At 54.0% G+C, this 12,910-nt stretch overlaps 1 protein-coding gene across 3 annotated transcripts in view; it reads right to left on the bottom strand.

The window, feature by feature from the left end:
• Window positions 1–306: 306 nt before the first annotated feature.
• KSR2 (kinase suppressor of ras 2) overlaps window positions 307–12,910 on the bottom strand; it is an 88,363-nt gene continuing 75,759 nt past the window's right edge. For 2 of the 3 annotated variants that reach the window (XM_042805244.1, XM_033001369.2), the window contains 4 exons: window positions 10,144–10,275; window positions 7,439–7,568; window positions 6,892–7,025; window positions 307–5,000 (listed from right to left, as the gene is read on the bottom strand). In XM_042805244.1, coding sequence (XP_042661178.1) covers window positions 4,994–5,000; window positions 6,892–7,025; window positions 7,439–7,568; window positions 10,144–10,275 — 403 coding nt within the window. In that variant the 3' untranslated portion in view covers window positions 307–4,993. Of the gene's footprint in view, window positions 5,001–6,887; window positions 7,026–7,438; window positions 7,569–10,143; window positions 10,276–12,910 lie in introns of those variants that run through there. The other variant, XM_042805243.1, reaches the window with a different exon arrangement.

Here is a 12,910-nt window from a genome sequence, read left to right on the forward strand (position 1 = left end):
GTCTCCCTGTGGCTCCCACCCAAATGTTCACCGTGAATTATCACCCCCAAAGGGCCGGGCTGTGAGCTGACATGCTGGGAGAGAGGAAAAGGGGGTTTTGGCAGCGCCCGGTTTCCCGCCGAGGATCGCTGGACCAGAGCTTGGCACCGAGATGCTCCTGGGGGTCTGATGGAGGAGAGTGGTCCAGACCCCGCCGTGGAAAAATACTCCCACCCCATCCCCAGGATGTGACGCCGCTGCGGAGCAAGGAGAGGGCAGGGAGCGGGCAGCGGCGTGGGGACACGGAGCAGCACAGGGGCGCGATGGTTTTCAAAGTTTTGGTTTTGTTTTTTTTTTTTTTTTATTGGCATAAATAATTCATACACTGTCACCTCACCAAACACTGCACGAGAAACCACGGGAACAAATGGCTATCCATTTCTGCAGGTCACAGAGATTCGCACTCAGTCAGACAGCTGAAATTATAAATACTTTCTTCAAGTGTAGAAAACGTTATAAATGTTACTGTACAAATTTACATCAGGGAGATCCATCGTGCCTTTCTCAGCAATTTTTTTTGTTGGTTTGTGGGTGATTTTTTTTTTGCACCAGAATCAACTGTTCTTTTCCAGTGACGAGAGTTTTCCAACAACGACAACAAAATATATATATATATATTTATGTATATATTTATAAAAAGAAAAGGGAAAGAGGAGAAGGGAAATGAAAGTCAGCTCATTCTGCAACGGTCAGAACTAACACAGAGAAAACAAAGCAGGCCATCGAATTCAGTTTGAAACTGTACAGGATTTAGAGCTTGTTATATATGTATATATCTATATACATACATATAGAGATATGTATATATATTTATATATACCTTATGTACAAGAAAATGTAACAGCGTACTTTACAGGGACCAGAAATTAAAGAAGGCTTTTGCAGCTGACCAAGCTTCCCGAAGGATCACTATTTGCAAAAAAAAAAAAGAAATAATAAATTAAAATAAATTAAAATAAATAAACGGCGAGGAAAGGAGGAAGGCAAGCGAAGGTGCCCAGCAGAGCCCCGGCCACCAGCGGGCTCGGCCCCGGGCTCCCCGCGGCACTTGAGGGGCGCAGACACCGTCTCATGGCACCACCGGCACGTCACCCTTCTCCTTAGTGTGGCCAGAGAGACCACGCCGCAGACCCCAACCCTTCCATAGCATCTAGCAAAGGTTGAGCAGCTCCTTCGCCTCCGAGACATTCTTTTCTGCTACCATCTCTCTTAAATCTTAATCGTCTCAGCTCCTGCCATGGTCGAGTACTGGATGAAAGTCATCAGGGCCTGACTCTGAGCTCATCGTCCCCAGGAGCCACCCAGTCTTGGCTCAGCAAGGATTTGGGTAATCTTGGGGGGAAAGGTGGATAGAAGAAGAAGCAGGGCCGGGGGATATATTTTGGCAGCCCAAGGAGGACATAGTGCTTGGGGGCCGTGCAGCACCACTACTTCCCTCACCGGCAGTGGCTTCACTACCCAGCCCCAAACGCAGTGTTCCCTGTGAGCAGTGAAATGCTGGAAAAAAAAAACAAACCCTCAGGCAGCAGCAAGGTCAGGGACTGGGGAGCTCAGCGAAGAGCCTCGGAGGGCGACCGAAGGGGTGAAGCAGCTGAGAGCTGGAGGACCAGGACAGGAGAGCATCGCTGGGGCTGCTCCGCTGCAAGAGCCCGGGGAGGTACCGCGGGGCTGGGGACGGTTCCCTACATCTCAAGCTGCTGCTCAAAACACCAGTGTGCTAAAACTGGCTCTGCTCTCGCCCAGCGCATCTGGAAGTAACCCCTGTCTCTCCTCTAGCTCGCGCAGCTAAACTGAGCCACCGGATGGATCTTCTCGCTCCTTCGGATCTCCTATTAGAGGGCATTGTGGAGAGCTTCTCCTACATTCTCTCCCTGCTGAAGGGCTGGATATTTTTAAACTGGGGGAAAAAAAAAAAACCTCACAAAGCTGGAGTCAAAAAACAAAGAACAACAACAACAACAACAACAACAAAAAGTAAGATTTGTTGGTTTGGGGTTTTTTTAATAATTAAGACTTTCAAAAATAAGGAGGCATGATGCAAATAACACGGCTGCATAAACAACCGTTGCTGCGCTGAATGGAAGGGAAGGAGCTGCTCTTCTGAGCTAATTTATGATAAATACAGGGCAGCTATTTTTCCATTGATACTATTGTGCAGCGGCTCTGCTCATGGCCTGTCTGAGACGTTACGGTGAGGGAAGCAGCGGGAGAAAGAGGAGGGAGATGAGAGAAGAGTTGGCAAGCTTTGTTGGCTATAGGAGCACTTAGCTCCTTTCAGATGCCCACAGGCCAGGGGAGGAACGCTTGGCCGAGGCCACTGCAGCCAGCTCTGTGCTCCTGGTGAGGACCTGACGCCGTGGGGTAACCAAACCAACGTGCTCATCAGTTCACTTGTTTCCTTGTGTCTCAGCCAACGGCTGGTGAGACCCCGTGGGGGGATATGTCAAAGTGAGACTTCCCAGGCAAATAGAGGGCTTGGGGAACAGAGAGCAAACCCACAGTAAATCTTTCAAGATGGACATTGTACCTTTCACCATAAATCTGAGCAACGTCTATCGGGCTACAGCCCTTTGCCACCCCCCGTGCTGAGCAGCACCCATAGCATCACCTCCTTCATCCTTCCAACACACGCTGCTCACCTAGGAAGTTCACAGCTACTTAGAAACTAATGCCACTGAGCAAGAGGACACCAACTTTCTACTGTGATCACTCCATCTGAACGTGGTTCGGGAACCAGTGATTTCACAGTGAGACCTCCCTGCGCCCCCCCAGCAGTCAAGACCTCCGGCAGCAGGGATGTGCCCCCTCCCACAGACCTCAGGACCACCGCAGGCGAAGGCATTGGTGAAAACTCAGAGAGACTCTGAGGCTTAGTGCAACATTTATGGCACATGTGCGCACATGCGCAGAGGATGGAGAAGGCATGAGGCGGGGGGGGAAGGGCGGGGATGGGGAGGACGGGCAGCAGGGGACATCACTGCTGAGGCCCGGGGTGGGATGAAGAAGGTGGGGAAGGGTGGGGGGGAGGTGTTAGCAAGGGAAGAAGTGGGATGCAGAGGAGGCAGAGGGCAAACATCCATGGAGCGTCCTTCATCACCGGGATGAGGTGATGCTCAGCCACCTACGCTGAGCTCTGCAGCATCACTCCCAGGGGACCACAAACCGCCCGTGCTGTCTGGTGCGGGGGGCAATTAGCACAAACGAGGGCTCATCCTGCTCTCACTTGCTTGTCCCACTTGGCCTCAGCACCAGAGGCAGAAGCAGGTGATCAGCCCCACTTCGTGCAAAACATCTGAGAGCGAGATGCAGCCGCATGGCACAGCAAACGTCTCAAAAGCATCAGCAGGAGACTCATCCAGACTGACCTTCTGCCAGCATGCTTGGAGACCAGATTCACTCCCGCCTCGCTCCTGCCCACCTCAGACTTTATACATATACATGTGTGCAAATTTTAAGAAATAAAAGCACCTTCATACACGCCCCCATGATTGAAGCAACATCTCTTCCTAGCTGCAATTAGGTTTCTAATCTTCATTTACTTATGCTAAAGCAGTTCAAGTGCTGGCAAGGGGGAGTTAGAGGAACAGCAAACAAACCAGGGCTGGTTAGTTTGCAGAGCCTCGTCATGTCTCCAAATTAAAGCTAACTTAGACTACGATTGAATTATTCAGGATGGTTGCTGTCAAGCAATTATGCTCAATAAGGGCCTGAAAACACAATTTACTATCATCTGTCACTTGACAGCTCATCTAATGGACCCACCCGACCTGATGGGGAGAGGGAAATACCAGCACATGGTATTCAGCCGGCAACACCGGCTCTGAGACGCTGCCCAAAGAGGATCTCTTCAGGGAGGTCCGGGATTTGGCTGAGGGAAGATGGAGATGCAAGGGAAAATGGTCCTGGGCATGGCTTCCGAGATGTCCACGGCGGCTCCCGTGCGTGGGGCTGGGGAGGGAGATGCTCTGTACAACCAGAGCCTGTCTGCAACCCCGGCTCTGGCAGCGAGCCCGCGGAAAGCAACGGGAGAGGGGAAGCACTCCAACCCCAGCCACTCCGTTCTGCCTGGCCCCAGAGCATCCCTAGACCCAGGGCTTTGGCAGCACCTTCAGGAATAAGAATCAAACCCAAGAGCAAAGCACCGCCGGGGAGGGGGAGAGGGAAAGGCTCGCTGATTAGATACGCACTGGGACAGACAGCTAAATTAACAGGAATGTAGAGATGCGCTCTGCTGAGAGGGAGACCAGGGGGGGAGCATAAGTGGGCATGGCCAGGAGGTAGAGAAGCCACTTGTGAAAGGTCACTGCTGCCCATGAAGGGGCTGCTGAGGCGTGGGGGAGCAGGACTCCTCCAGTTCCGAATCTGTAGATGCATTTCCCCGCAGGGGGCAGCTAATAGCAGTGGCACTCCCTGGTCCCAGCAGGCTCCAGTGCTAAACTCATGAATCAGCAAGATTTCCCCCTTTTCTTTAAAAAAGAAAAAAAAAAAAAAAAAAACCAAACAAAAAAACCAACAAAACAAACCAGAAATTAAATAAACTCACCAAGAACCAAGAAGCAACCCCTCCCCAGCTGAGCATCATGAGCACTGACCATGCTGATTGGGATCAGAGGCTTTAACCCTGGGGTTAATTTGAAGCCATCTGCCTCGTGGGTTGCCCCTGCTCAGCGGGGAACCGGCCCAGGACCTGACCCCATGTGCACGGAGAGCTGCCCACCGTCCCCATCCCACCGCAGCCGGGCGTCCCCGGGGCTCTCCGAGGCTCGGCCGCCGGCTCAGCTCCTCCAGCCCTTGCAGAGAGGCTTCATGGGGTGAATCGCGGCGGAGGAAGAGGCTCATTCCCATCCTGCTGTCGGCCCGCAGCGCCCGCTGCTCCTCTGTAGCACAGGGTGGGAAGCGGAGAGGAAGAGGAGAACCGCAGGGGGAGGAAGGCACCGTCCCTTAACTCCTCCCGTCACAGCCTGGAAGGGACACAACATGGTGAAATCAGCACTGGGTGCTTCGCCCCACGGCCCTGGGGGGTTTTGCATCTCATTGCCAAAAGCCTCCCCCAGATGGGTTTGCCACGGGGCTGCTCCCAAACGCCACGGCACCGTGGGAAGCCGTGCACTTCTGCGCCTCCCCGCCAGCCCCATTTGGGTCTTCGTGGTGCAGACAGCTCTCCGGTTTAGCATCATCTAGAGGGGAAAGGGCTTCTTGGGCAGCACACACCTCACCCCCATCCCCGTGCGTCCAGGCTCTCCCAGCAGCAGGACCCCCGAGGGGGTTTTGTCCCCTGTCCCCTCCATGCAGGGATGGCAGAGCCCCCGGGTACCGCAGCCGGCTCATCCCTGCGCACGGCCAGGGCTCCTGGGCAAGCAGGGACCCCGCGGGGAAGCCGGGACCTAACATGGGAACAGTGGCTGGATCTGAGTCCCTAAGGAAGGACACAGCTTGGGTGGAAAGCGCGTGGTGAGCCGAAGCATCCTCCCTCTCCCTGTGCTTAGCAAAAGAGGGAGCCTGTAATTAAGAAGAAGCTGCCGGGCAGCCACAGCCCATGGCAGGCAGAGCGTGGCTCGGCGATTGCAAAATCCTTCCCAAACCCAACCAAGCAATTACACAGCTTGCTGCTTTGGGGTTCATCAACCTTCAGCTTTCCTTGCCCAGCTGCTGGAGCCACCCTGGTGCTTGCTCGGAGCGTGGATTGGTAATTAACTTCCCTTCTGATTAACAGCTTACGTTCTGGGTGATTTGGGGGCCATCTGACCGCTGGCTTTGTGCTGTTCCTGGGAGCCCCTCATCAGCCCTGAGCACACAGGGGCAGGAGGTGGCACAGGGGACACTCCAGCAGCTTTTGCTACACCCGTAACCTTGGGGCTGCCTATGCTTGCCACACAGATAAGGAAGCGAGGAGGTTTGTTATCAGATGCAGGAGGAAAAATCAGCATCTCAGCCTTGCTGGGGTTCAGGAGGGATGCTTGAAGTAGTCTGAAGTGGCCTTGCTTCTCTCCCTTAGCTCATCTCTCCCATCCCCAGTTTCCAGCCTCCACAGTCCGGGGTTGCATGCTGGGAGAAGGAAAAATCTCCCCCATGCATGCAACCTCCACATGGGTTAGGATTTTGGTCCTATTTGTCATAATATGACAAATTCAAGGGAAGAAAATTAGTTTCTAAGTGATTCTTCTGCATTTTTCCTGCTGTTACCAACAGGCCAGATCCTGAAACCCTGGCTGGGGACCCATTTATGCAGTGTTTGCTGAAGCAGGGAGATGTGACTAAGCCAAAGCAATGAAACGGAGCAGGACTTGGCCACGGGCTGTCTGTGGGGGAAGAAGAGACCTTCCATCCTCCCACCGCTGGAAGCTGGGATGCCTGACACAGGCTGCAGGGCTGGGGAGGGACCCCGTGCAGGACATCCCCCGCATCAATTCATCTGATCAAAAGAAGGAAAAAACACCTTCCCAGAAGGGAAAAACAGCTCTGAGCATGGTGCACGGGCAGGCACAGGAGCCCTGGCTGATGTCCCCAAGGTCCTGTCTCCAGCCTGCCACTGGACCTACCCTGCTTCTTCCTCCCAGCATTGGTAGAGCACATCACCAGGCTCCTCCTGATCATCTCCAAGTACTTTCACGGGTTTTTTTCACCCTAGTGAAGACAGCCAGCACTGCAGTGACAGCTGGCATGGGTACAGCACTCCGTGGCCACCCTTCCTACCCACCCTTGCTCGCCCAGGTGGCATCAAATGTACCCACAGCTTGTCCCTGGGCTCCCCCAGTGCCACCACCAGCAGTTACCGGTGAGAGCAGAGTCTCTGGGAGTGCAGGCAGAGCTGCCTGCTGTCAGGGAGAGGGATAGGCAGGGGCAGGGACTTACTCTGCCGACTTCCAGAAGTGCCCGGGGTGGGAAAGGCGACGATTGCGCTTTGGCAGTTTCTCCAGCATGTCCATGAGCTTGGTGAAGGTGGGTCTCTCCTCTTGCTCGTAGGCCCAGCAGAAGAGGAGGATGTCCTGTAGCCACACAGATGTGAGCGTGTGAGCAAACCAAGCCAGTCCCTCTCACCAACCCCCACCCCCACCCCCCCGCCCAAAACGTCCACCCTGCGAGGACCCCGTCTCCATCACCGCATCCTGGGGAAGGGCTGGGGTGGAGGGGACACATCCATTGCACGAGGACCCCATCTCCGTTGCCACACCCTTGCAAAGTTGACACTTGTGGCGCAGCAGCAGGACCAGCCTCACCAGCTGGGGAGGGAGAGAGGCCCCTTGCTTTTTTTGCTGGCAGATCCTGGGCAGCACAGAGTGTTTCTCAAAGGGACCCTCCACCCAGGGCGTGCACCAGTGGGGCACATTCCCCCTCCATGCACACACACACACACACACACACACACACGGGGTCCCAGCGCCTGCCCCACACCACCTACCGAGATCTCCTTGCCCATCCCGATCTGGCTGAGGTTGGGCTTCATCCCTCTTCCCACCTGCCAGATTATTGCCTCCGCTGGCTGCGTCTTGAAGGGCCATTCCCGTGCGTGCAGCTCATACCAGATTGTGCTATTGGGAGACAGCGGAGATTAGAGATGGGGGGAGCATCCCGGGGAGGGACATCTGGCCATTGCACCCCCGTCCACCATCTCTCCCTGCTCCAAAATCACCGACATCCAGGAGGTGCTTCACCCCAGATATGACACCAGAAGTGCTCAGCACTCATTACAGAGCTATCTCCGCTCCCATTTTTCAGATGGGGAAACTGAGGCTGTCGACTTGACCAAGAGCAAGCCACCGGCGTGCCACAGCCCCCTGTTTACACCAGGGAAGAACCTGGCCTGTGAGCAGGAGGATGGAGGTTGGTGGGAAGCACGGGCAGAGCCGCCAGCCAGCCTCTTACACCAAGTGGGAATCTCCCGCCGGGCCGCAATAGCACTTGGCCCCGCTGCCCACGGAGCAGCTTAATAGATGATGTGGGGGGTAAATACATAGTCCAGCTGCCAGGCTGGCATTTCTGACTCTGCCACCTGCTCCAGCTGTGCCGGGCAGCGAGCACCAGGGAAGGATGATGCCCGAGCAGTCACTTTTGCTCCGACTTTTCCCTTTTTCTTCTGCAAAAGGCACTTCAAGCCACAAAAAATCATCCAAGCCATGGCGTGAACTATCCCCGGCGCCCTCACTGGGTGATGGCACACATGAGCCCCCAGCCATCTGCCACTGCACCGCTCTTATTGCTACGCCAAGCCCTCCTTCCCGTGAGGACTCCCAAATCCAAGGGAATATCCCAAAACAAGGGCGTCTCCAGCTGAGCCAGCGGCCGCCCCCACGGTCCTCCACCCCCGCTACCACCTGGGAGTTTTGCATCCTCATTTTCTGGCACTCAGAGGCTGAATGAGCTCCGACACCCACAGCGCTGGTCCTGATTTCCAAGGCAAATTCCCCGGAGCTGCTCTTCCCTTCAAGGGATTCCATCACGGCCAGTTCAAGCAGCAAGAATCGGGGTTAAAATGGCATCAGGGTGGAAAAATCTGGTGGAGGGGGGTCTGATAAGTGAAAGATCACTCTCAGATGGGGGACTCCTGGATTTTGGAAATCAGCTCTCCCGATTTTGGAAAAATATGCACCATTTGGCAGTAAATCTCCGAAAATTTGAATAAGCTGAGATACCAATAGGTGCTGCAGGCGCAGAAGAATTGGGGGGCTGGAAAAGGGCAGGCCCAGTGGCACAGGGTGAGATACTCAGATAGGAGTGAGGATTTTGAAGGTGCCCGAACCCATCAAATGCAGTTAAACTCAAGTTTCTAGTTGGGAGTTTGGGGCTTAATTTTTCATCTTTCAGATGCATCCAAAATATTTGGGCTGTGTTTCCTGGGGTATGGATGGTGCTACGGAGAGCGGTCTGCTGTTCCATCTCCCTTTGCACAAGACGACCACGCATCTAATATTAATTATTGCCATGATCTCTCAGGTTTCGGCAAGCATATGCTGCCAGCCTCAGCCCCCTACTCCGCACCGCCCTCACACATGCTTTAATTTAACATTTCTGTCTTCTTTAAACAATCTTTTCCTCTTTCTGTTGCTGATCCCCCAAATCCCTAGAGGGAAGCAGCGATGGTAATAACCCTCTAGATCATCTGTGAGCCTCCCAGGCTCAGCGGAGGGCAGCAGAAACAAGAAAGAGGAAAAATGTGGGAAAATCTTTTAATCTTTTAAGGAAACTCGTGCTTTACATAAGGGCAGAGTTCACACTCAAAAAGAAAAAAAAAAAAAAAAAGGAAAAACTAAGTCTAAGTAACCAGCTCTTACTTAGTTCAATACAATCCCTTAATTACTTCTTTATTTTTGTGCTAAAGTTATACCTCAGGGCTGGGGAAAAAAAAAAAAAGAAAAAAGCCAGACCCTTTCAGCTGTAATTACTGTGGGTTTGATGGAAATATCGCCTCCGATAACAGCCCCACACATGCTAATCCCTGCAGCCTTTAAGGTATCCACCAGAAAATTAATCTGCTGGGTCCACCTCCAGAAAGGTTTTATCAGGGCGTGACTGGGCTCCTGCCATAAGGGATTCTTGCTTTCAGATAAACGGCAGGAGCGATGAGCTGGTTCGCTGAAGGAGACTCATCAATTCTCCTTTCCTTGGCCTTTTGGCATCTCCTCCCCCGGCAGCCCCGGCTCGCAGAGGCAGCCGCTGCCGCCAGCCCCTTTGAAGCCGGCTGGTGCGGGGAATCGGGGTGTTTGGGGGATCCCAGACCAGTGTCCCCAACCCTCTTCACCCCCAGCTGACACCCAGGGCACCTTCTCGTTGGTACCCGCCCCAGGAGGATGCAGGGGAGCGATTACGCCAGGCTGGCATCCCCGGGATGCTCCAGATCCCACTGCCCAGAGCCACCTTGGTCTGCAGATGAAACAGGAGGTTTTGGTGATTTAGTGGGGTGTTTAACTCAAAATTTCTTGAAGCAGGAAGGCGCTCCAAGCCTTGTGATGAGGATTCCCTCAGGCAGTGTGTGTGTGTGTGTGTGTGTGTCCCTCCCCCGGCACTGTGGTAAGCACTGTCCCCGTCCCCTCCTAGATGCTCAGGGCAGCTCACACCTGACACAACTGCGCCAGTTCTCTGCAGCCTGCCCACTTCGTGGGGACTCACCCCAGTGCAAAGACATCCGAGTGCTTGGAGAAGGGCAGCTTGTCCTCCTCGGTGTCCGGCGAGAGCTGACGGATGATCTCGGGGGCGAGGTGGCACAACCAGCCGTTCTGGATCCGCAGCTTGTTCTCCCTCCTGCCAAAACACAGCGCCGAAGCCATGGGTAAAGCGAGGGGGAACATCACCACCGCACCACCGGTGAGCAGATCCCCAGCCCTCCCACCCTCTCCCCAGGGCACGGAAGCCTGGTTTTCCCTACAGCATCCTTGCAAAGTCAGGTTTTAACTCTGAGAAATGCTGGCACAGTGGCTTCGTGCCTGTCCCTGCCAGGCTGCAGGGCACAATTCGGGCACAGGACGGTGGTGAGGTGTAGCTTTGGCTCTGCTGGGCTGGTGATGGGCATCCAGGGTCTTCCAGGGCCCTCTCTGTGACCATTGCACCTAAACACCTTAAAAGAGTGAGGAGCAAAGCGTTACCTGGGGTAAATCCCACCAGCGCTGACACCTGAGCTGGAGCCGCTGTGGTTTTAGCAGGAGGTTGGACTGGGGACCTCTAAGGGTCTCTTCTGACCAAACCCACCTTATAATAATGCCCTGGAAATCAGAGTTTTCAGGTGTTTGCCCCCAGACAGCCCCTCTAGCCCACCTTCATGTCCAATCCTCCCACACCATCACCCCTGGGAGCAGCCTGGCTTTGCTAGTCACCTGCCCCACGGCATGTAGTGGCCAATCCTTGCTGTGACATTGCTACCAAATCCCAGGCTGCCACCCAGGATTTCACTTCATCTTTAATCCCCCTCACCAGCCCCTCAGCTAGCCTCAGCCATCTTCTCCTCCTCAAGGTCCCCCTGCTCGGTACAAATACATTAGGCGCCTTTGGTCAACAGTTGAGGATGACATTGCTTTCTTCTTCATCCTTTATGTCCTGCAGCAGGCACCTAGGATGCACTGCTGGCTTAAAAAGTGTCTCCGAGCGGGGAAATGGGCAGTGACCGCCAGTGGTGGTAACACGTGAAACAGATTGATCGTGTGTCCGAGCCCAAATTTGGCACCATAGTTTTTCAGGAGGTAACAAAAACTGTCCCATGTCATGTCAGGCTAGAGAAGGAAGAGCTCGCTCGCTTGTGTCAAGGAATTTGTCCCTGTTTGTGCTTTGATGACCTCCCAAAGATGCTAATGTGCAGGGGTAAGGGATGGTTGTGGGGTCATTTGTCCTCCTGAACTTCAGCCTGGGGCCAAAATCCCAGGGGACACCCCCCAGCTTTGGACTTCTCCATCCACCCCCAAGGCAGGATGACAAGCTCCCACCACAAACGCTGACTCCTTGGCTGGCTTTTCCCCCCATGGCCGCGTGCACGCAATGTGCACAATTCCAAGACGACGCAGTCCGGATCCTCCTGGCCACAAAGCCATCCCCAGCCCCCGGCATCACCCCCGGGTCTGGCAGCGTTCGGAGGAGGAACCCCCTCCCTAGGGAAAGATGCTGCCAGTGCAGGGAATCGCTGATGAAGCTTCCATGCCCCCCTCTCGGGTCTTGACAGCTCCTCTTCACCCTGCTGCGTCAGAGCCACCGCTGCAATCAGCGGCTCCGGAGAGGCACGGACCCTCCGGCCCCAGGAGCCACAGGCAAGAGCACTTTGGCGCAGGGAGGAGGCTTTCAGCTCCCCAGCTGGCTCCTGCCACCATCCTCCAGCCCTGTGTGGCTCTTAATTACAAGGCAGCGTTAAGCACCGGGGCAATTAGAAAAGATGCGGAGGAGCTCACTCATCCTTCCCTGGGTCTACAGTCTCCATCTCCAGGCAGGCAGCGGGGAGCAGGACGCAGCAGGCAGCACTCAAATCTGCTCCTCCACCCTCACCAAAACTGGGATCACACCTGGGGATTTTATTTTTGCTCACTCAAGTCAGCCAGTGCTGTGATTTCCCACAAGCAGCGTTCAGGCTCACCTCGGGATGCTCTGGGGACCAGATTTGTCTCCACAGCTCCTGCGTGAGCCCAGCCTCATCCCTCTGCAAAGCTCACGTACGCCCAAGCACGCAGCTACAGGTTTACCAGCTTCCAGCAACGAGGGCTGAGCTTTAATGCAATCCCAAACATGGCTCAATTACAGCAATTTGAGGTTTCATGACAAAAGTTTGCCTGACTTCATAACCGACCTGGCCACTTCCACCAGCAGAAAGCAGCACGACCAGCCAAGCATCTTCTAAACCCACTGAAGGACAAGCCAGCCCCAAGGCAAAAGCAAGAGCAGAAGAGCTCTTCAGACCACTCAAGGCCCACCTCACGCTCCTCCTAATTATAAAGCAGCCCTACCAAGCCAAACAACATTTAAATAAAGGAGAAATAAATCTAATTTCACCACAACAACACACCGCATTATGAAGTCTCTGCAAAAAGTATTTTAGTTGTGATAGTCATCTCGTTTTTCAGCAGCGCAAGCATGTCATGGCACGGATGGACACTGCAAACTGCTTGTGCTAGATGCTTTCATGAACTCAAGGTAAGCTTGGTCTAGGAGGATGAGGGGGGATTTTTAAGCCATGTCTTTTTTGAACCTTAGTGAAAACAGGCCAGTTTGTATCTCTCATTCACATCTGAAGCAACATCCCCGTCCCTAACTTGTTCTGCAAAAATTGCTCCCTCCTCCATACGTGCTCGTCTGTGCAAGCCTCTGAGGACCCCAAACTAGGTTTTATCATTCTTCTTCCTCTGAGAGAAACCATAACCGGTAAAAAAAAATACGCAGAGAAGGGAAATCAGACCTGCAGACA

Source organism: Tyto alba, unplaced genomic scaffold (genome assembly GCF_018691265.1).
Source record: "Tyto alba isolate M040663 unplaced genomic scaffold, T.alba_DEE_v4.0 Super-Scaffold_44, whole genome shotgun sequence".
Lineage (NCBI taxonomy): Eukaryota > Metazoa > Chordata > Aves > Strigiformes > Tytonidae > Tyto > Tyto alba.